General features: G+C 41.5%; 4 protein-coding genes across 4 annotated transcripts; all 4 read right to left on the bottom strand.

The window, feature by feature from the left end:
- Positions 1-8,807: 8,807 nt before the first annotated feature.
- On the bottom strand, positions 8,808-11,031 carry LOC148900142 (uncharacterized). The gene is made up of 2 exons (XM_088991648.1): positions 10,652-11,031; positions 8,808-10,569 (listed from the first exon to the last, which is right to left on the bottom strand). Exons 1-2 carry the CDS (start codon positions 10,764-10,766, stop codon positions 9,263-9,265), a joined length of 1,422 nt encoding a protein of 473 aa, XP_088847774.1. The 5' UTR covers positions 10,767-11,031; the 3' UTR covers positions 8,808-9,262.
- Positions 11,032-13,316: 2,285 nt separating this feature from the next.
- LOC148900141 (uncharacterized) lies at positions 13,317-15,583 on the bottom strand. Its single transcript, XM_088991632.1, has 2 exons — positions 15,183-15,583; positions 13,317-15,092 (listed from the first exon to the last, which is right to left on the bottom strand). Exons 1-2 carry the CDS (start codon positions 15,295-15,297, stop codon positions 13,696-13,698), a joined length of 1,512 nt encoding a protein of 503 aa, XP_088847758.1. The 5' UTR covers positions 15,298-15,583; the 3' UTR covers positions 13,317-13,695.
- Positions 15,584-16,815: 1,232 nt separating this feature from the next.
- On the bottom strand, positions 16,816-20,804 carry LOC148900140 (uncharacterized). The gene is made up of 2 exons (XM_088991689.1): positions 19,125-20,804; positions 16,816-19,034 (listed from the first exon to the last, which is right to left on the bottom strand). The coding sequence occupies exons 1-2, from the start codon at positions 19,237-19,239 to the stop codon at positions 17,965-17,967; spliced, it is 1,185 nt and encodes a 394-aa protein (XP_088847815.1). The 5' UTR covers positions 19,240-20,804; the 3' UTR covers positions 16,816-17,964.
- Positions 20,805-20,986: 182 nt separating this feature from the next.
- LOC148900139 (uncharacterized) lies at positions 20,987-23,154 on the bottom strand. The gene is made up of 2 exons (XM_088991667.1): positions 22,792-23,154; positions 20,987-22,709 (listed from the first exon to the last, which is right to left on the bottom strand). The coding sequence occupies exons 1-2, from the start codon at positions 22,904-22,906 to the stop codon at positions 21,550-21,552; spliced, it is 1,275 nt and encodes a 424-aa protein (XP_088847793.1). The 5' UTR covers positions 22,907-23,154; the 3' UTR covers positions 20,987-21,549.
- Positions 23,155-23,211: the final 57 nt, after the last annotated feature.

The raw sequence follows: 23,211 nt of genomic DNA, 5'->3' as shown, positions 1-23,211 counted from the left end.
GAGAGCCTACAGTGACCTATATTCCACCGCGATTGTTTCTGTCGACTCGCAATCGTATAACATTGGATTTTTGTGAAGTACGTGTATTTTTTTCGTGGGGTTTTCCAAGCTATGCAGCTTATGATGACGTATTACCAGCTTCCCTCCATACTGGTTGAAATTTCGGAATGCGACAACGAGAAACGGGAAGGAATATTGAAGTTTACGCATATTTGCACACACTGTGTGTGAATGAGAGGGATCCAAGTGCAAGAGTGATTCTACAGGGAGAAGCGATAAAGAAGGTGGAGGATTTTAAGTACTTGGGGTCAACTGTCCAGAGCAATGGAGAGTGTGGAAAAGAAGTGAAGAAGCGTGTCCAGGCAGGCTGGAGCGGCTGGAGAAAAATGTCAGGTGTGATGTGTGATAGAAGGGTTTCAGCTAGGATGAAAGGAAAAGTGTATAAAACAGTGGTGAGACCAGCCATGATGTTTGGACTGGAGACAGTGCCACTGAAGAAAAGACAGGAAGCAGAGCTGGAAGTAGCAGAGCTGAAGATGTTGAGGTTTTCTTTTGGAGTGACCAGGTTGGATAGAATCAGGAATGAGTACATTAAAGGGACAACTCATATTAGAGGCTTTGGAGAGAAAGTCAGAGAGGCCAGACTGAGATGGTTTGGACATGTCCAGAGGAGAGAGAGTGACTATATCGGGAGAAGGATGCTGAGCCTTGAACTGCCAGGCATGAGACCGAGAGGAAGACTGAAGAGGAGGTTTATGGATGTGGTCCAAGAGGACATGAAGGTAGCTGGTGTGAGAGAAGAGGATGCACAAAACCGGGATAGATGGAGGACATTGATTCGCTGTGGCGACCCCTGAAGGGAAAAGCCGAAAGGAAAAGAAGAAGAAGACGCTCATTTGCTAACACTACAGTTTATGAAGATAAGTTGTATTTTCATAACTCATAGAAGTTGTGGTATACAGTGAGACCTCAACTTACAAACACCTTATCTTACAAACTTTTCGTCTTACAAACTTCAAATTTATGAAAATTAAACCTTATAATAACCACTATTTTCATAATACACGCCCACCACGGCTCGCGGAGTGATCTTCGGCGGAAGCACACGACCGAACAGCACCAGAGGTTAAGTTACCAACAGTCCTTATGGAAGGTGACTCTCCTTCCATAAGCCATCAACGACCATCAAAAAGGTAAATAAAACTTTATTTTACAGCACAGTTTATTTCTTTAATTACAGTCCTCATGTAATGCGCCTCTGTTTCTAAACAGCAATTCCCTTTGACCTTCGACCTCCAACGCCATTCCAACAAGCCATAAATGACCATCACAAATGTAAATAAAGTGACTTTATGATACAATGCAGTGTATTTCTTTCATTACACTACAATAGCACATGTATTATACATAGAATAAGGTATGTTGTGTGTAGTTTTAAGGCTTATTTAGTTGAAAAGTATATTTTATGGAAACCTGGGAACAGATTATTCCCATTTTAATGGTTTCCTATGGGAAAATGTTTTTGAGATACACACTTTTCTCTTTACACACTCTCTATGGGAACCAATTAAGTTCGTAAATTGAGGTCTCACTGTATATATTTTCTCAATCACTGCCAAGTTTCAAGTAAAAAGAGGCATTAGCATATAGATTTGTAGAGATTTTTTCTCCTAGCATTCAGTGACAGCCGTTTTGGATTTCTGATGAAAATCTGCCCGCATTCGATCGTTGATATTTGCTAATTTATATATTTAATCTTTTCTTCTGTTTTCTGTTCTTGTTTAGAATTTCAAAAGCTTTCAAATAGTGCCTTACTCGTTACGATCTGCCAAAAATTAAGTAAATTAGTTTAAATTTTAATAAAAACTCGGTCACAGATTTTCATTGTTTTAACTGTCTAATTACAAGCACAAAATCCCCAAATATTTCGAAAATTAAAAAATCCATTATTTTCTTATTATTTGTCATAGAACAATAATCTATAAATCATCTGAAAGCCACTTAAATGCACTTTAATGTGGTATTCGAAAATGTGTGATGAATTATTATTGAACATTTTACTGTATACTGTCGTAGTCGAGATGTGTTAATGAGCTATGACTAATTCCTTCCCGTTCCGAAAACGACTGTGTTTTTGTTATCGAGTTCACGCCATTTACTGTACATGTACTTTATAACGTTAATGTGTAGTTAATCTGTGTGGCCGATAGATGGTGAAATTACCCTGAAATTCCCTCAAGTTTGTACTGACTCAACTTTCGATTTAACATCAATATTCAACTTTAGATTCACATTCTGGAAGATAAAGCATTTTCAAGGACTTTGAAGCTCTGTTTGTGATGTAATGTAGGGAAAGAGATGCTCGTTTTACTGTAAAATCGGAGCATTGTCATCAAATAGTGGGTCTAGTTTTTGCTTTTTTGAATGCCGCTGTGCCGATGACCATTTTGTGATTGGGAGCCTTTTACTGAGCATCTTCTTTATTAAACGCATCGAGTTACTTGTTCTGTAGCCACAAGGGGACACAGGCCAGTGTCTTCTTGTTCTGGTCCTGGTTAAATACAGAGGGTTGTGTCAGGAGGCCAACCAGCGTAAAAGTTTGGTCAAAACAAACGTGCTAATTAAACCTCTGAAGATGGAGGAGACTGATTCGCTGTGGCGAACCGTTGAAGGGAAAAGCCCAAAGGAAAAGAAGTCAAAAGTCACAGTCAGCTTTATTGTCAAATATGCTAATATGCATGACATACAGCACAGATGAAATTACCAGTGACGTGCAGTCAGGGGAGGCAGGTGAGGCCGTGGCTCACCTGCCATGATGGAAATATCAAATGAAAAAAATAAATTAAACAGTTATATTTATTTAGTGATTTGTACTTTAAAGTTCTTTTCCATTTAACCAACATTTTTTTTATTTTTTTTTCAAAATCGCTGAATTTTCACATTTACCGTTCAAATACTAAGTAGAGACGAGCGGTGAGGCAGCAGCCGGCTGAGCCTCACCATGGATTGCGCAACCACTATGATAACTGTGCTGGCTTGCTCTGCAGTGAGACCGCATTGCTGTCCCTCTGCATAGCGCAATTAAAGTGTTCAAACACTTTTAGTATATGAACTAAATTTCTGCAGTTTAGCTGGTGTATATAATGTAGAGTCACTTTACTTTTGTCATTCAGTCGGAGGGCACCATTGACCGTCAGTCTCGCTACTGCATAGGACATCCATCCGCGCCAACACAAACCATCTCCGGTCACCCTCGTATGGATGCACTGGAGTTCTCCACGTCTGATAGAAGCTGGTTAGCGTGGAAACCCTATACAATATAATCTGATTCCGCCTGAATCACTGACTGACACCGGTGCCCACTGAACTTATCTGTCAATTCCACACTTGAACGGCGACAAATTCCTCTAATGTGCACTGCAGTCAATTACTTTAATGTGCACTGCATTCAATTAATAATAATAACTAGTAATTAAATCAATCTCAACAGGTTACCCTGCCTTTTTAGCCGTAACTATTAACTACTTTTGAACTGACAAATGTCATCACCGTACGCAAAAGGCAGCCAAAAGATAATTTAGCATTCACGGCTGTCTTAATAATCACTCGATTTCCGCCATCGCATCACCAACGTTGAATACTTTTAGTTTGATCAAGCACAATTGTCACAATTCATCGCTTTCTCCTGTGTTGTTGAAAAATTCCAAATGACAAAATCAAATACTTGGTGCAATCAAGTACAATTTAACACCGAGATGGTTGGATGAGAAATATTCCTGCAGCATTCTGAATGTCTAGCATCAAAAAATGTGTCTGAAAAATTCCGCGGAACAAATATGTGCAAAATAGAAATTGTCGTGCATTTCAGAAAACGGCAAAAAAATACTTTTGGAAATCTAAACTATTATCAATAGGGGCTTTGTCATTGATCCCAAATCATCAGTTGGGTGTGCCAAACTCTAGATGTGCAGGTGTATTTCACCAGCTGTTGTGGCTTCTTGTGTCGGATCTCCTATGAAAATTGAAACAGAGATTAAATTTTGTTTCCAAAGACACCAAGAAGCAAAATGCAGTTCGGATGCTACAATTGTGATTCAGCAGCGTCTGTGCCGAGAAAATCACAGGATGGGTGGATGCAAGTGGCTTGTGCATCTCACAGTCCATTAATTCGTCTCACCACAAATTGAACAGCCAGCCAGGCACCAAATGACCTCTGCACATGACCACCTTACCCAATCAACATCCTCAGAGTATTCCTGCCTTGGTGCTCTTGGCCAGATTTTCCATATTAGACATTCGCATGTTTTACAAATTTCCCAATGTGTGATGCAATTAAAAATAGTTCTTATCTTGCCTTCTTAAAATTGTTAAAAGTCGTCCTGCAAATTGAATAATTTCTCAACCACCATCCTGGCTCTGTTTGCGAATTCTTGCGGCTCACATCATCTGCATAATAAATATAATGGAAAAAAGTTAATCATCATATTCGGCAAATCAACCTTGTACTCTTCAATTCAATTTCTCCACTGGGAGACTAATAAAGGTAAATCCAATCAAATCCGATTTGTTATCGGCATCAAATCATATATATATATATATATATATATATATATATATATATATATATATATATATATATATGTATATATATATATATATATATATATATATATATATATATATATATATATATACAGTAAAGTCTCGTGTCTCGTTATATCGATATTCAAGGGAGTCCGAAAAAAATATCGATATAACCGGGACTATCGATATATCCGACCCTGTTTGCATGTAATTTTCTCCGTGCGTGCATAGAAATAGTATCGATATAACCGGGACAACCGATATATCCGATATCGATATAACGAGACTTTACTATATATATATATATATATATATATATATATATATATATATATATATATATATGGGCGGCCCGGTAGTCGAGTGGTTAGCACGCCGGCTTCACAGTGCAGAGGTCGCTGGTTCGCGTCCCGGTCCCACCTCCCTGTGTGGAGTTTGCATGTTCTCCCCGGACCCGCGTGGGTTTTCTCCGGGTCCTCCGGTTTCCTCCCACACTCCAAAAACATGCATGGCAGGCAGATTGACCACTCCAAATTGTCCCTAGGTGTGAGTGTGAGAGTGACTGTTGTATGTCTTTGTGTGCCCTGTGATTGGCTGGCAACCAATTCGGGGTGTCTCATGCCCGAAGACAGCTGAGATAGGCTCCAGCAACCCCTGCGACCCTAATGAGGAATAAGCGGTACGGAAAATGAGATGAGATGAGAGATATATATATGATCATCTCACGACCATTATTGTAATAAATGTATAAACTTTTATGAAAAGTCCCACGATATCAACTGGTGAATCTCTATTAAGTAATTAATCACCATTGAATCTAACAACATTTACCTTGCCAATTTCCGCGTTATGGGACTATTAAAGGCTTTCCGCTACTGATTGGCCAATTCCATCCAATACGAGATGTTTCTGTCATTCAATCAAATTTTCATGCATATTTTCTTTACTTTTTATTATATATTTTTCAATTGACCTGTCTTGAGTAAATTGGTCGTGTTCAACACACAGTGAAATGTGGTGGGGGCTGCAGAATTGCTTCGATGTGTTAAACCTGTCTATGAAATTCTGTGCTGATAATAACCCTGATAAGAGGAATCGTAAATAACTCTGGCTTCTTTCAAATGGCTTAATCAAGCCGTATACAAAACAAATTTTAGCACAATCTCAATGTCAATAATTCTATAATTTTTTTATAAATTCACTCTTTCACTCTGTCGTTTCATACAATTTCTATTTCATTAATTCATCATGCTGCTCTGTCCTCACGAGAGTCATGAGGGGTGCTGGAGCCCATCCCAGCCGTCTTCGGGCACTCACTTAGCAGGGGACCCTCGGAAGAGGACACTGACGAAAACGTACTCCTCTCCATTTGCTCCTTCTGCATTAATGTACATCAAAAAACTCACGACATTAATGTCACAAAAAAACATCTATCTAATAATTCAGCAATCATCATCACAATTACATATAATTCCATTGTAACCTTGCGGGTAACTATTTTATATATATATTCATTCTTATTCTCTAAGCTGGCCAGCAAAATCAAATTATAACATTTTATTATATATCTCCTTAATTGTCTTATCAATAAGAGGACATTCGTTCTTTGGGAACTTCACATCCAAATTTGTTCATATCTTTTTATCGGACATAACCCTTTCAACGATAATTATACATCTGAATCCTTATTTAGCAATGCTTTAAATCAAAAAGAGGTCGCTAAGGTCTAAACATGGACACATATACATTCCTCTCAGTTATTTCACACATTCTTTCTCACCAAATCAACGCCCACAGACACACACAAGCACACATTTTCATTACATTTTGTATTCGCCTGAAGTCGGATCACAAAATTATTTGTCCCGATCGCAGACAGAAATACTGGAATCCTAAATTCAAGGTGTTCAATTCTTTTCATGATTAACGTTATCAAATCTAACAAAAAATACTTTACTTTTGCGCCTACAAATTCACTCTAGTTCGGCCTCTGTTTATTTCTTTATTTGTTGGATTATTTATTTTTTCATTCAGTCATATATTTATTTATTATTATTTTATTTATTTATTTGTTTATTATTTTCTTTACTCACCTTGTCACTTACCAGTTGATGCGTCTCAATTTTGTCATCTGTCATTCTCACACCTATGCTTTTACGAATTGTGTATTACACGCCTTTCCAGTTTGATGTGGATGTTCATCAATCAGTCTAATTTGCCTGCCTATTCAATTTACAGTGAGACCTCAACTTACGAACTTAATTGGTTCCCAGACAGAGTGTGTAAGGCGAAAAGTGTGTATCTCAAAAACAAAATTCCCATAGGAAACCATTAAAATGGGAATAAACTGTTCCCGGGTTTCCATAAAATATAGTTTTTAACTAAATAAGCCTTAAAACTACACACAACATACCTTATTCTATGTATAATAAATGTGCTATTGTATTGTAATGAAAGAAATACACTGCATTGTATCATAAAGTCACTTTATTTACATTTGTGATGGTCATTTATGGCTTGATGGAATGGCGTTGGAGGCCAAAGGTCAAAGGGAATTGCTGTTTGGAAAGAGAGGCGCATTACATGACGACTGTAATTAAAGAAATAAACTGTGCTGTAAAATAAAGTTTTATTGACCTTTTTGATGGTCGTTGATGGCTTATGGAAGGAGAGTCACCTTCCATAAGGAATGTTGATAACTTAACCTCTGGTGCTGTTCGGTCGTGTGCTTCCGCCGAAGATCACTCCGCCAGGCGTGGTGGGTGTGTATTATGAAAATAGTGCTTATTATAAGGTTTAATTTTCATAAATTTGACGTTTGTAAGACAAAAAGTTTGTAAGTTGAGGTCTCACTGTACTTAGTTTTTGTTTCAACTGGACGGTATTCATCAAAGAGCTATGGAAAAAATATTATGTCGAGTATGTTTTCAACTCAATCATGCGTTTTCACAGGCGTCCCCAGAAGATGATCAGATGGATACAATGGAGCAGAAGGTCCTGATTTGCTCCAGTGAATCTTGAACGAACGCTGTCAATGTCACTCTGTGAATTGATTTGCCAACTCAAATTGCAATGACTGTGTCACCCCAGAGGGGATCATGAGCGCTCCATGTTGCTGGATTGTACAAGGCACAGCTGGAGTCACCGAAGGAGGGGCTGCCCGCTCCCCCCGGGTAAAGGAGGAGGAGGAGGTCTCCCTCCCCTTCAGGGCAGAGAAAAAGGGGGAGGAGGAGGAGGGCTGGCTGCCCACTTTCTCTGGGCAGCCTCCACCTCTCCCCCAGGCCCGTCATGATTTTCTCTCGTCTGTGAAAAGAAAATGGCTGAACTTGCAAAGCACCAGAAAACTGTTTGGAACAACCTACCTTTGTGAACAAATCTTCACAGATGAAATTCATGTTCTCTTGGACCCAGCGTGCAAGGCACTTATAATGACTTTGACACACATAAGTCAGATTTTATCCATTTTTGTGGCGGCCCCGAACCAAACGGTGATGGAAGAACACAGGATGGATTCCATGACAGCTGTGTAGAAATGTTGCAGCACTTCCTTTGGCAGGCCATGCTTCTTTAGCAGCCTCAGGAAGTACATTCTCTGTTGGGCCTTTTTCAGGATAGAGTTGTTGTTGACCTCCCACTTCATGTCCTGGGAGACTGTGATTCCTAGGAACTTGAAGGTCTCAACGGTTGACACGAGGCAGTTGGATAGTGTGATGGATGTTTCCTGAAGTCCACGATCATCTCTACTGTCTTGAGCGTGTTCAGCTCTAGGTTGTGACGGCTGCGCTAGAGCTCCACTTGTTGTTGGTGCGCAGACTCGTTGCCATCTTAGATGAGACGATGACCATGGTGTCGTCTGCGAACTTTATGAATTTGACAGCTGGATGCGTTGAGGTGCAGTCGTTCGTGTCGAGAGAGAAGAGCAATGGAGAGAGGACGCATCCCTGAGGGGATGGAGTGCTCGTGGTTCGTGTTGAGGATGATATTTTTCCCAGTCTGACCTGTTGTGTCCGTCCTGTCAGGAATGCTACGATGCATAGAAGGATATGAAGATACTGGAGTTGTTTGCAATATAGTTTAATATATGCAATAAAATTTTTGATTAAATCCCACATAAAAAAAATTTGACTCCACTTGTCCCAATTTTAACAAGTTTTGTGGCCATCAAGGCTTCATCTGGGGGACTTGACCTGCCATGTATGAGCTCCATCATGAAAGAAAGAAACTAGAGCCAAGCAGATTTATTCGTCTTGCACATTTCAGACAGGAGGCAACTCAACATGCTTGACACAATCAAAATCACAACAATTGAAAGCATTTTCAAACAAACCAAAATCAGATCTACCGAAGCAAAATTCAGAAAGAAAAATCCCCCACTCTTCAAAGTGATAAAAAGAATGTACAGCAAAGAGATTCAAAAAGAATACTTTGGGATTCATTCACATGCAAAGTCTTTCGACAACAATAAGTAAGTCATAACGAAAAAAAACTTTTTTCATTCATTTTGGAATTCCCCATTTAGTTTGGTTGTATTTTTTCTAAAAGGCATTTATCATTTAAGTTCCTCTTTTCCCCAAAACATTAGGCAGGCACGTTTTTTCTCCAAAGTGTGTCTTCTTGTGTCCTTGGAAGAAGAGTCCCTTCGAGCAAACATTGGACCACAACGGAAAAAGCAAAAGGTTTATCCCCAGTGTTCTCTTATATGCCTTGTCAATTTTACCTTTCGAGTGAAGCTTTTACCGCAAACGGAGCAAGAAAAAGGTTTTTCTCCAGTGTGCTTTCTTCTGTGCACATTTAAGTCACATTGGGTAACATAACACTTATCACAACTTGAACAGGCATAAAGCTTTTCCCCGGAATGAGTCATTTTGTGTCTTGTTAACTCGTGATTTAAAAAGAATGCTTTACCGCATACCGAACAGGCCCATTTCTTTTCTCCGGTGTGTCTTATGGCGTGCCTTGCTAAATGTGATTTCTGAATGAATCTTTTCCCACAAATCGAGCAGGCAAAAGGTTTTTCTCCAGTGTGCATTCTTCTGTGCATGTTCAACTGCCACTTCTGTGTGAATCGAGTTCCGCAAATTGAACAGGAAAAAGGTTTTTCTCCAGTGTGCGTTCTCATGTGAACACTCAAATTCATCTTTTGACTGAATCTTTTCCCACAAACCGAGCAGGAAAAAGGTTTTTCCCCAGTGTGTGTTCTGGTGTGTATGTTTAAGTCGCCTTGTGAACGAAAACCTTTGTCACAACTTGAACAGGCATAAGGCTTTTCCCCAGAGTGAGTCATTATGTGGCTTGTTAACTCTTGATCTGTATAGAATGCTTTACCACACACTGAACAGGCAATGTTTTTTTCGCCGGTGTGTCTTTTGGAGTGCTTTGTTAAAATTGATTTCTGAATGAATCTTTTCCCACAAACTGAGCAGCAAAAAGGTTTTTCTCCAGTGTGCATTCTTCTGTGCACATTCAAATTCGACTTTCGACTGAATCGAGTTTCACAAATTGAACAGGCAAAGGGTTTTTCCCCAGTGTGAGTTTGTGTGTGCCTTCCTAATAATGTCTTGACATAAAATTGTTTCCCGCAAACTGAGCAGGAAAAAGGTTTCTGCCCCGTGTGTGTACTGGTGTGCCTCTTCAACGATGACTTACTGGTAAAGGTTTTGCCACATTGGGGACATTTTAGACGTCTGTTGCCGGCACGACCTGTCAGATCACTTTTGGACTGCTGCTCATCCTCCCTGTCAGAAGAATGCGAGGTGACGTCGTCGTCTTCAGAAAGTGGAGCCAAGAGGCCATGCAAGTGGGATCCTCTTTCTTGTTCTCCATCAGCTTCTTCTTTCTTTACACTGACGCCAGTCAACAGAAACTTGGTGATTTCCTCCTCCCGCTCTTCTTCTTTTACGTGAGGGCGCTCTCGTGCCTCCCCATCTTGACTATGGGGTGGTTCTCGATCCAGATGCTCAGGCTCCAAATCTTCTTCTTTGAGGTCTGCGGGGGCATCGTTTTTGTTCCATAACAAACAAGAAAGTTGAAATAAGATGAAGCATTTGTGAGTTACAAGTTAACCGACCCGCTCTTGGTAAGACGACTCGAGGTTCCAACTTGCAAAGATGACGTTGGAGCTCCACGTCGTCCGTGGTTGGAAAAAGTTCCTCCTCATACTCTGCCCTCTTTCTTTCACACATTTCCAGCGACACCCAAATAAAAATTACACTCACGAGATCTGTTCAGACTGACGTGTCCCAACCAAACGTGCCTCTTTGCTAACAAGCGAACTTCGCCACAGGGGCTTCGACGTTCACTAAGGCGAGTTTCCCGGCGCACGAAGCTCAAATTAGGTCAGTTAGAGTCCAATAATGTCGCCATGATGGCCGGTGAACATGAAAAGAAGAACGTTTTCAAGAAACGTGTGTCAGTGACAAAATCTGCCGCTCGATTTTCGTACCACACAACGTGTAGTGCGCATGCGCAAAAGGTCGGCCATATTTGGACGCTACGGCGGCTCCATTAAGTCCAAATATGTCCACGGTATCTAAATAATACACATTACTGTCTACTGTCATTCTCGAGACATGTTAATGGACGATGAATAATTCCTTCCCATTCCGAAGACGACCGTGTGTCTTTTGTTATCGCGTGTATGACGACATTTGGAACCGTATAGTGCCTCTTTGAAAAAAAAAATGATGATACTAGTGCAGCGTGTTCTGCCGGAAACAAATTCCTTGTGTGTTCGACATACTTGGCAATAAAGATGATTTTGATTCTGATTCTGATTTACTTCAGAACGATAAAGTTTTGTTAATCTGTGTGGCCGCTTGATGGTAAAATTACCCTGTCATTCAATTCCCTCACGTTTGTATACTGACTCCACTCTCGATTTAACATCAACATTCAACTTCAGATTCACATTCTAGATTCTAGAATCTATCTTCTAGAATCTAAAAGATAAATCATCTTAAACGACTATGGAGTTCTGTTTGTGATGCAATGTAGGGAAATAGTTTTACTGTAAACTCAGGGCATTGTCATCAAATGGTGAGTATAGTTTTGCTTTTTTGAATGCTGCTGTGCCGATGGCCATTTTGTGTTTGGGAGCCTGAGCATCCTTATCTTTATTAAATTCATCGAGAAGCTTGTTCTGTAGCCACAAGGGGACTCTTCACTCTGCTCACCGTCATCATTCAGCTCAACCCTCTTAATAAAGTTTGCTGATAACACAGCTGTGGTGGGCCACATCAACAACGATGAGAAGACAGCCTACAGGGAAGAGGTCAGCCGCCTTGCCACGTGGTGTAAGGACAACAATCTTTGTCTGAATGTGGAGAAGACGAAGGAGATTGTTGTGGACTTCAGGAGGGTGGACCTCTAGCATGCTCCACGAACCATCGACGGTTCCGCAGTGGAAAGGGTGAGCAGCACCAAGTTCCTGGGAGTGCACATCTCCGAAGACCTGTCCTGGAGCCACAACATGGCATCACTGGCCAAGAGATCTCACCGGAGCCTGTACTTCCTCCGCGAGCTCAGAACAGCTGGAGCCCCGACCCCCATCTACTGCGGTACCATCGAGAGCATCCTGACCAGCTGTATCACCGACTCTGTAGCGCATCATGAGGACAGCTGAGAACATCATGTGTCCCCCCCTCCCCCTTCAGGACATTTACAACACCCACCTCACCCGCAGAGCCATCAGGATCGCTGGCGATCCCACGCACCCCTCTCACGGCCTCTTCAGCCTGCTGCCATCGGGTAGGAGACTGCGGAGTCTCCGAGCCAAGACCATCAGGCGCAAGGACAGTTTCTGCCACCAGGCAGTCAGGAGACTCAACTCCCTCCCAGCCCTACCCCCCTGCCCCTTCCCACTGCCGCACTCACCGAACCCTGAGTACACGCTACACGGCGTACAATCATCCTGAACTCTTTTTTTTTTTCTGCATAACCTCACCTCAACCTTTTTTGTTTTTGCATTACTACACTACGTCACATTACACACGACACTACTTCACTTTACATTCACAATTTACATGTATTGTTCGTTGTCAATTGTCTGTCCTTTTTAGCCACATAAGTGCCTTGCACGCCTGGTTTGAGAGGACAGTAATTTTATCTGTGCTGTATGTCATGCATAGTTGACAATAAAGCTGACTTTGGATAAGCCAGTGTCTTCTTGTGCCGGTCCCAAGCCTGGATAAATACAGAGGGTTGTGTCAGGAAGGGCATCTGACATAAAAGCTTGTCCAAAACAAACATGCTGATCAAACCTCTGAAGATGGAGGACACTGATTCGCGGTGGAAAAAAGCCCAAATGAAAAGAAGTCAGTCAGCTTTATTGTCAAATATGCTAATATGCATGACACAGATGAAATTCCTGTCCTCTCGGACCCAGTGTGCAAGGCACTTATAATGACTTTGACAAACATAATAAACACGAAAACGCCAATTTGCCAGGAGAGGAGCCGCTGCGCATTCACGCGCCGTCATTTTGGGGGGAAAAAAAACAACAAATATGATGATACTACTACTAAATAATATAAAACTACGATACATATAATAATGTGAAGCTACTGCCGTTGTTCGCAATATAGTTTAATAGATACAATAAAAATTTCGATTAAAATCCCACATTAAAACGAATTTGACTCCACTTGTCCCAAATTTTGCAAGTTTTGTGGCCATCCAGGCTTCATCTGGGGACTTGACCTGCCATGTACAAGCTACATCATGAAACGAAAGAATCTATTGAGCCAAGGCAGCTTTATTCGTCTTACACATTTTCAGACAGGAGGCAACTCAATGTGCTTGACATAACCAAAATCACAACACTTGAAAGCATTTTCAAACAAACCAATTTCAGATCTATCGAAGCAAAATTCAGAAAGAAAAAGTCCACCCCCCAAAGAGATTAAAAGGATGTACAGCAAAGGGATTCGAAATAAATACTTTAGGAATCGTTTACATGCAAAGTATTTCAACAAGGCGAAAAGTCATAAATAATTTTTTTTTTTTGAAATTCAGTTTGCAAATCCCCACTGAGTATTGTAGTATTTTTTCTAAAAGGCATTTATCATTTGAGTTCCCCTTTTCCTCCAAAAATGAAGCAGGCCCGTTTTTTCTTCAAATTGTGCCTTCTGACTGTATGTCCTTTGAAGAAGAGTCCTCTCTAGCAAATGCTGGAGCGCAAACGGAAAAAGCAAAACGTTTATTTCCACAGTGTTGTCTTTTATGCCTTGTCAAATTTTCCTTTCGAGTGAAGCTTTTATCACAAACGGAGCAAGAAAAAGGGTGTTCTCCGGTGTGCACTATTGCGTGTCGCATTAAAAGACTCTTCTCAGCAAATCTTGTTCCGCAAACGGCGCAGGCAAAAGGTTTTTCTCCAGTGTGCTTTCTTCTGTGCACATTTAAATGTCCCTTCTTTTTGAATCGAGTTCCGCAAGTTGAACAGGCAAAGGGTTTTTCTCCAGTGTGCGTTCTCGTGTGTACGTTTAAGTCACCTTGTGTAAAAAAACATTTATCGCAACTTGAACAGGCGTAAGGCTTTACTCCGGAGTGAGTCATGATGTGTCTTGTTAACTCTTGATTTATATAGAACGCTTTACCACAAAATGAACAGGCAAAACGTTTTTCTCCTGTGTGTCTTATGGCGTGCCTTGCTAAATCTGATTTTTGAATGAATTTTTTCCCACAAACTGAGCAGGCAAAAGGTTTTTCTCCAATGTGCATTCTTCTGTGCATGTTCAACTGCCCCTTCTGTGTGAATCGAGTTTCGCAAATTGAACAGGAATAAGGTTTTTCCCCAGTGTGCGTTCTCATGTGTACGTTTAAGTCGCTATTTGAAACAAAACATTTATCACAACTTGAACAGGCGTAAGGCTTTATCCCGGAGTGAGTCATGATGTGTCTTGTTAACTCTTTATTTAAATAGAATGCCTTACCACAAAATGAACAGGAAAAACGTTTTTCTCCACTGTGTCTTATTGTGTGTGTTGCTAAATCTCTCTTGACATAAAATCCTTTCCCACAAACTGTGCAGACAAAGCATTTCTCCCCAGTATGTGTTCTGGTGTGGTTTGTTAAATTTATCTTCTGAGTAAATGTTTTCCCACAAACTGAGCAGGCAAAGGGTTTCTGCCCAGTGTGTGTCTGGATGTGCCTGTTCAACGTTGACTTACTGGCAAAGGTTTTGCCACATTGGGGACATTTCAGACGTCTGTTGCCCGAACGATATGTCGGGTCACCTTTGGACTCTTGCTCATCCTCCGTGTCAGAAGACTGTGAGGTGGTGTCGTCGTCTTCTTCGGAAAGTGGGGCCAAGAGGCCGTCCGAGTGGGATCCTCCTTCTTCTTCTCCATCAGCTTCTTCTTTCTTCACACTGACGCCAGTCAATGGAAACTTGCTGATTTCCTCCTCCCACTCTTCTTCTTTCACATGAGGTTGCTTTCCTGCTTCCTCCGCCTGATTTTGGGGGCGTTCTCGATGCTGACGCTCAGGCTCCAAATCTTCTTCTTTGAGGTCTGCGGGGGCACAATATTGGTTACAGAACACACAAGAAAGTTGAAATAAGATGAAGCATTTGTGATTTAGAGAGGAAGAAGTGAACCCACCCGCTCTTGGGAAGACCACTTGATGTTCCAACTTGCAAAGGTGACGTTGGAGTTCCACGTCGACCGTGGTTGGACAGAGTTCCTCCTTGTAGTCTGCCGTCTTTCTTTCACACATTTCCAGCGACACCCAAAAAATACACTCACGAGATCTGTTCAGACTGACGTGTCTCAACCAAACGTGCCTCTTTGTTAGCAAGCGAACTTCGCCAGAGGAGCTTCGACGTTCACTAAGGCGAGTTTCCCGGCATACGAAGCTCAAATTAGGTCAGTTGGAGTCCAGTAAGAAAGCACTGATGTCCAGTGAACATTAATCGGTGGACAACTTTTTCATTAAACGCGTGTCGGGGACAAAATCTGCGGATCGAGTTCGGAACCACACCCTGAAGTGCGCATGCGCAACAGGTCGGCCATCTTTGGTCGCTACGGCCACTCTACTAAGTCAAAAGACGTCACGGTGCCTGAAAAATTATAGTTTTTTCATAATGTTAGTGGGTTCAATTATTTACATATTTTTTAAAACAATTTGACTCCACCTGCATACAAGTCAACGTAGACGTCTTCCCCGTGACTTATGTATTCACCATTTCAAATAATGTACTGCGTGTTCCCATTTCTATACGGGGAAAAATATGAGCCGATTTTACAATTAGTTTGGCTCAACCTCAGTTCGTCTCAACTGCTGGGGCGCCGTACGGCAACTTTTATTCGGGAAATGTCATCATTTCATACATATTAAGTTTCATAAATTGGGAGATTTTCGACATCGCGACTCTGTGGTGCGTGTTTAGATAATGTGAGCGGTCCACAAGTGTGAATTAGAGCAAATAAAACACAAAAATGCATTCATTGTTCATGTATACATTCAATTAGTATAAAATGTATTTTGTTTTTACATTTTCTTTTGTTTCACCTGAGAAATGAACCGTCTGTATTGGGTCAATAGTTACTTTATAGAATGATTTGTGGTCTTTGACATCACCCCAAATTTACTCTCCTTGCTTTCTTGCACAACGCTGTACTCGCTGTGCAATTGCAACACAAAATGCAAATGATACTCCACGATCGCTTGCTCTTCTTCAAGTATATTCGGTTTGTCAACCTGACTGAAATTGACTTTCTGATCTTGTTTTTTTTTTTTTTTTTTTTTTTTTGCAGGGCGTTTTGGACTCTCCCGGCTACTATCCGCCATGTTTATTCGTCTGCTATGTTGATTGGTCTGCTGTTCTCCAAGGCGAGTTTCCGGCATACGATGCTCAAATTTGGTGCGTTGTGGTCCATTAATGTCGCTGTGATGTCCGGTGAACATGAATCGGTGGCAACGTTTTCAAGAAATGCGTGCCGCAGACAAATCTGCGCATCGAGACTACACAGTCTGTAGTGCCCATGCGCTTTGGATCGGCCATATTTGGTCGCTACGGCGACTCCACTAAGTCAAAATACGTCCACGGTGCCGAAATGAAAGATCAATATCGCAGTTTTTTTGAACAGTTACAATAAAGTTGTAAATAAATAAATTCCTCATTAAAAGGAATTTGACTCCACTTGTCCCAATTTGAGCAAGTTTTGTGGCCATCAAGGCTTCATTTGGGGGTCTTGACCTGCCACATACGAGCTCCATCATGAAACGAAAGAATCTATTGAGCCAAGGCAGCTTTATTCGTCTTGCACATTTTCAGACAGGAGGCAACTCAACGTGTTTGACACAACCAAAACCACAACACTTTAAAGCATTTTCAAACAAACAAATTTCAGATCTATCGAAGTAAAATTAAAAAAGACCCCCACCCTTCCAAAGACATAAAAAGAATGCCAGCGATGGGGTTCATCAAGAATAATTTGGGAATCATTCACATGTAAAGTCTTTCTACAACAAGGTGAAAATTCATAAACAAAAAAAAAACGTTTGAAATACATTTTGGAATTTTGCCATTTAGTATTGCAATATTTTTTTCTAAAAGCCATTTATCATTTGAGTTCCTCTTTTCCCCAAAAATTAAGCTGGGACATGTTTTTTCTTCAGAGTGTCCGTGGTGACTTATACAGTGATACCTCGGCTCAGCTAACGAACTTTTTGCCTTGTGAACGTTAAATTTGCAAGAATATAATCTTAGCACAAAAACTATTTAGGCATTTATCATTTCAATGCTTCTTCAATGCCTCTTTTCCCCCCAAAAAATGAGCAGACAAATATGTTTTTTCTTCAAATTGTGCCTCCTTGCGGTATCTCCTTTGAAGAAGAGTGCCCTCGAGCAAATGTTGGAGCACAAACAGAAGAACGTGAACGCTTAACTCTACACGGTTTTCGTTGATGCTTTGTCAAATTTTCCTTTCGAGTGAATCTTGTCCCACAAAGTGAGCAAGTAAAAAGTTTTTCTCCAACATGCGTTCTTTTGTGCACATTCAAATGCAACTTTTGACTGAATCGAGTTCCGCAAATTGAACAGGCAAAGGATCTTTCCTTAGTGTGCGTTCTCATGTGTTTGTTCAAATCACTTTGTGAACGATAACATTTATCACAACTTGAACAGGGATGAGGCTTTACCCCAGAGTGAGTCATTAAGTGGCTTGTTAACTCTGGATCTGTATAGAAGGCTTTACCACAAAGTGAACAAGCAATTTCTTTCTCTCCGGTGTGTCTTATGGCATGCCTCGCTAGATTGCTAGAAGCTTTTTTCATTCATTTTGGAATTCCCCATTTAGTTTTGTCGTATTTTTTCTAAAAGGCATTTGTTATTTGAGTTCCTCTTTTCCCCAAAAATTAGGCGGACACATGTTTTTTTCTTCAAAGTGTGTCTTCTTGTGTCCTTTGAGGAGTGTCCCCTGTGGCAAATGTTGGACCACAAACAGAAAAACGTGAAGGCTTCACTCCAGAGTGTTCTCCCATATGCCTTGTCAAATTGCCCTTTCGAGCAAAGCTTCTACTGCAAACTGAGCAGGCAAAAGGTATTTTTCCAGTGTGCGTTCTCATGTGTATGTTTATGTCACGTCGAAAACGAAAACATTTGTCACAACTTGAACAGGCGTAAGGCTTTTCCCTGGAGTGAATCATTTTGTGGCTTGTTAACTCTTGATTTGTATAGAATGCTTTACCGCATATTGAACAGGCAATTTTTTTTTCTCCGGTGTGCCTAATGGCGTGCCTTGCTAAATTTGATTTTACAAGGAATTTTATCCCACAAACCGAGCAGGCAAAAGGTTTTTCTCCTGTGTGCGTTTTTCTGTGCTTGTTCAAATACGACTTTTGACTGAATCGAGCTTCGCAAATTGAACAGGCGAAGAGTTTTTCTCCAGAGTGACATGTTACGTGCCTCGCTAAATCGCACTTAGTATAAAACCGTTTCCCGCAAATTGAGCAGGCGAAATGTTTTTCCCCAGTATGTGTTCTGGTGTGTTTTGTTAAATATTTCTTATGAGTAAATGTTTTCCCACAAACTGAGCAGGCAAAGGGTTTCTGCCCCGTGTGTGTCTGCATATGCCTGTTCAACGATGACGTCGTGGTAAAGGTTTTGCCACAATGGGAACATTTCGGACGTCCGTTGCCCGCATGGTATCTTGGATCATCTTTGGACTGTTGCTCATCCTCCGTGTCGGAAGACCGCTCAGAGGACCGTGAGGTGACTTCGTCGTCTTCTTCGAAAAGCGGAGCCAGGAGGCCGTCCGAGTGGGATCCTCCTTCTTGTTGTTCTCCATCAGCTTCTTCTTTCTTCACACTGACGCCAGTCAACGGAAACTTGCTGATTTCCTCCTCCCACTCTTCTTCTTTCACATGAGGGTGCTTTCCTGCTTCCTCCTCCTGATTTTGGGGGCGTTCTCGATGCTGATGCTCAGGCTCCAAATCTTCTTCTTTGAGGTCTGCGGGGGCACAATATTGGTTACAGAACACACAAGAAAGTTGAAATAAGATGAAGCATTTGTGATTTAGAGAGGAAGAAGTGAACCCACCCGCTCTTGGGAAGACCACTTGATGTTCCAACTTGCAAAGGTGACGTTGGAGTTCCACGTCGACCGTGGTTGGACAAAGTTCCTCCTTGTAGTCTGCCGTCTTTCTTTCACACATTTCCAGCGACACCAAGAAAATACACTCACGAGATCTGTTCAGACTGACGTGTCTCAACTAAACGTGCCTCTTTGTTAGCAAGCGAACTTCGCCAGAGGAGCTTCGACGTTCACTAAGGCGAGTTCCCGGCATACGAAGCTCAAATTAGGTCAGTTGGAGTCCAGTAAGAAAGCACTGATGTCCAGTGAACATTAATCGGTGGACAACTTTTTCATTAAACGCGTGTCGGGGACAAAATCTGCGGATCGAGTTCGGAACCATACCCTGAAATGCACATGCGCAGCGGGCGGCCATCTTTGGTCGCTACGGCGACTCTACTAAGTCAAAAGACGTCACGGTGCCTGAAACTTATAGTTTTTTTCATAATTTTATTGATTTAAATTATTTACATTTTTTTTTAAACAATTTGACTCCACCTGCATACAAGTCAACGTAGACGTTTTCCCCGTAACTTATGTATTCAACATTTCAAATAATGTACGGCATATTCCCATTTCTATACGGGGAAAAATATGAGCCGATTTTACAATTAGTTTGGCTCTACCTCAGTTCGTCTCAACTGCTGGGAGCCAACGACAATCCTGCCGCCGTTTGCTATGATTGTCACGCCAAACCAGCAAAAGTCATCATCAATCGAATTTATAGATTTTTTATCGCTGCGTACAGTCGGAGTGATAACAGCATAACATGCGCATGCGCAGTAAACTGCATTTCCGCTTGTTTGCGTTGTTTTTTTTGTCATTTCAAATAATGTACGCCGATTTTACAATTAGTTTGGCTCAACCTCAGTTCGTCTCAACTGCTGGGACGCCGTACGACAACTTTTATTCGGGAATTGTCATCGTTTCATACATATTAAGTTTCATAAATTGGGAGATTTTCGACCTCGCGACTCGGTGGTGCGTGTTTAGATAATGTGAGCGAGCAAGTGTAAATTAGAGCAAATAAAACACAAAAATTCATTCATTGTTCATGTATACATTCAATTTGTATAAAATGTAGTTTGTTTTGACATTTTCTTTTGTTTCACCTGAGAAATGAACCGTCTGTATTGGGTCAATCGTTGCTTTATAGAATGATTTGTGGTCTTTGCCGTCACCCCAAATTTACTCTCCTTGCTTTCTTGCACCACGCTGTACTCGCTGTGCAATTGCAACACAAAATCCAAATGATACTCCACGATCGCTTGCTCTTCTTCAAGTATATTCGGTTTGTCAACCTGACTGAAATTGACATTCTGATCTTGTTTTTTTTTTTTTTTTTTTTTGCAGGGCGTTTTGGACTCTCCCGGCTACTATCCGCCATGTTTATTCGTCTGCTATGTTGATTGGTCTGCTGTTCTCCAAGGCGAGTTTCCGGCATACGATGCTCAAATTTGGCGCGTTGTGGTCCATTAATGTCGCTGTGATGTCCGGTGAACATGAATCGGTGGCAACGTTTTCAAGAAACGCGTGCCGCAGACAAATCTGCGTATCGAGACAACAGTCTGTCGTGCGCATGCGCTTTGGATCGGCCATATTTGGTCGCGACGGCGACTCCACTAAGTCAAAATACGTCCACGGTGCCAAAATGAAAGATCAATTTCGCAGTTTTTTGAACAGTTACAATAAAGTTTTCAAATAAATTCCTCATTAAAAGGAATTTGACTCCACTTGTCCCAATTTGAGCACGTTTTGTGGCCATCAAGGCTTCATTTGGGGGACTTGACCTGCCACATACGAGCTCCATCATGAAACGAAAGAATCTATTGAGCCAAGGCAGCTTTATTCGTCTTGCACATTTTCAGACAGGAGGCAACTCAACGTGTTTGACACAACCAAAACCACAACACTTTAAAGCATTGTCAAACAAAGAAATTTCAGATCTATCGAAGTAAAATTAAAAAAGACCCCCACCCTTCCAAAGACATAAAAAGAATGCCAGCGATGGGATTCATCAAGAATAATTTGGGAATCATTCACATGTAAAGTCTTTCTACAACAAGGTGAAAATTCATAAACAAAAAAAAAACGTTTGAAATACATTTTGGAATTTTGCCATTTAGTATTGCAATATTTTTTTCTAAAAGCCATTTATCATTTGAGTTCCTCTTTTCCCCAAAAATTAAGCTGGGACATGTTTTTTCTTCAGAGTGTCCGTGGTGACTTATACAGTGATACCTCGGCTCAGCTAACGAACTTTTTGCCTTGTGAACGTTAAATTTGCAAGAATATAATCTTAGCACAAAAACTATTTAGGCATTTATCATTTCAATGCTTCTTCAATGCTTCTTTTCCCCCCAAAAAATGAGCAGGCAAATATGTTTTTTCTTCAAATTGTGCCTCCTTGCGGTATCTCCTTTGAAGAAGAGTCCCCTCGAGCAAATGTTGGAGCACAAACAGAAGAACGTGAACGCTTAACTCTACACGGTTTTCGTTGATGCTTTGTCAAATTTTCCTTTCGAGTGAATCTTGTCCCACAAAGTGAGCAAGTAAAAAGTTTTTCTCCAACGTGCGTTCTTTTGTGCACATTCAAATGCAACTTTTGACTGAATCGAGTTCCGCAAATTGAACAGGCAAAGGATTTTTCCTTAGTGTGCGTTCTCATGTGTTTGTTCAAATCACTTTGTGAACGATAACATTTATCACAACTTGAACAGGGATGAGGCTTTACCCCAGAGTGAGTCATTAAGTGGCTTGTTAACTCTGGATCTGTATAGAAGGCTTTACCACAAAGTGAACAAGCAATTTTTTTCTCTCCGGTGTGTCTTATGGCGTGCCTTGCTAGATAGGTTTTGTCAAGGAATCTTTTCCCACAAACCGAGCAGGCAAAAGGTTTTTCTCCTGTGTGCGTTTTTCTGTGCTTGTTCAAATACGACCTTTGACTGAATCGAGCTTCGCAAATTGAACAGGCAAAGGGTTTTTCTCCAGAGTGACATGTTACGTGCCTCGCTAAATCGCACTTAGTATAAAACCGTTTCCCGCAAATTGAGCAGGCGAAAGGTTTTTCCCCAGTATGTTTTCTTATGTGGCTTGTTAAATTTGTTCGCAGAGAAAATCGTGTCCCACAAATTGAGCAGGCAAAGGGTTTCTGCCCCGTGTGTGTCTGCATATGCCTGTTCAACGATGACGTCGTGGTAAAGGTTTTGCCACAATGGGAACAATTCGGACGTCCGTTGCCCGCATGGCATGTTGGATCACCTTTGGACTGTTGCTCATCCTCCGTGTCGGAAGACCGCTCAGACGACCGTGAGGTGACTTCGTCGTCTTCTTCGAAAAGCGGAGCCAGGAGGCCGTCCGAGTGGGATCCTCCTTCTTGTTGTTCTCCATCAGCTTCTTCTTTCTTCACACTGACGCCAGTCAAAGGAAACTTGCTGATTTCCTCCTCCCGCTCTTCTTCTTTAACGTGAGGATGCTTGACTGCTTCCTTCTCTTGACTTTGTGGGGGTTGTAGATCCAGATGCTCGAACCCCGAATCTTCTTCTTTGAGGTCTGCAGGGGGAGAATTTTTGTTCCATAACACACAAGATAGTTTAAATAAGATGAAGAATTTGTGAGTTACAAGTGAACCGACTCGTTCTTGGGGAGACAACTCGAGGTTCCAACTTGCAAAGATGATGTTGGAGCTCCACGTCGTCCGTGGTTGGACAAAGTTCCTCCTTGTACTCTGCCGTCTTTCTTCCACACATTTCCAGCGACACCCAAAAAAATACACTCACTAGACGAGTCACGAGCGACGTGTTCCGACCAAACGTGCCTCTTTGCTAGCAAGCAAACTTCGCCAGAGGAGCTTCGACGTTCACCAAGGCGAGTCTCCCGGCGTACAAAGCTCAAATTAGGTCAGTTGGAGTCCAGGAAGATAGCACTGATGTCCGGTGATCACGAAAAGAAGAACGTTTTCATGAAACGCGTGTCGGGGACACAATCTGCGGATCGATTTCCCTATAACACTAGTTGTAGTGCGCCTGCGCAGCATCTCGGCCATCTTTGGTCG

This window comes from Hippocampus bargibanti, linkage group LG03, assembly GCF_051943395.1.
Source record: "Hippocampus bargibanti isolate YZ-2025 linkage group LG03, ASM5194339v1, whole genome shotgun sequence".
NCBI classification, from domain to species: domain Eukaryota; kingdom Metazoa; phylum Chordata; class Actinopteri; order Syngnathiformes; family Syngnathidae; genus Hippocampus; species Hippocampus bargibanti.
Note: the sequence above shows the minus strand (reverse complement) of the source record. Positions and strands in the feature narration are given on the sequence as shown.

Excerpts from the sequence above, each read along its gene's own strand:
- LOC148900142 (XM_088991648.1), bottom strand. The coding sequence starts at position 10,766 with ATGTGTGAAAGAAAGAGGGCAGAGTATGAGGAGGAACTTTTTCCAACC. Across the intron at positions 10,570-10,651 it reads AGTCGTCTTACCAAGAGCGG|ACCTCAAAGAAGAAGATTTG; the intron begins GTCGGTTAACTT and ends ATGCCCCCGCAG.
- LOC148900140 (XM_088991689.1), bottom strand. The coding sequence starts at position 19,239 with ATGTGTGAAAGAAAGACGGCAGACTACAAGGAGGAACTTTGTCCAACC. Across the intron at positions 19,035-19,124 it reads AGTGGTCTTCCCAAGAGCGG|ACCTCAAAGAAGAAGATTTG; the intron begins GTGGGTTCACTT and ends GTGCCCCCGCAG.
- LOC148900139 (XM_088991667.1), bottom strand. The coding sequence starts at position 22,906 with ATGTGTGGAAGAAAGACGGCAGAGTACAAGGAGGAACTTTGTCCAACC. Across the intron at positions 22,710-22,791 it reads AGTTGTCTCCCCAAGAACGA|ACCTCAAAGAAGAAGATTCG; the intron begins GTCGGTTCACTT and ends CTCCCCCTGCAG.
- LOC148900141 (XM_088991632.1), bottom strand. The coding sequence starts at position 15,297 with ATGTGTGAAAGAAAGACGGCAGACTACAAGGAGGAACTCTGTCCAACC. Across the intron at positions 15,093-15,182 it reads AGTGGTCTTCCCAAGAGCGG|ACCTCAAAGAAGAAGATTTG; the intron begins GTGGGTTCACTT and ends GTGCCCCCGCAG.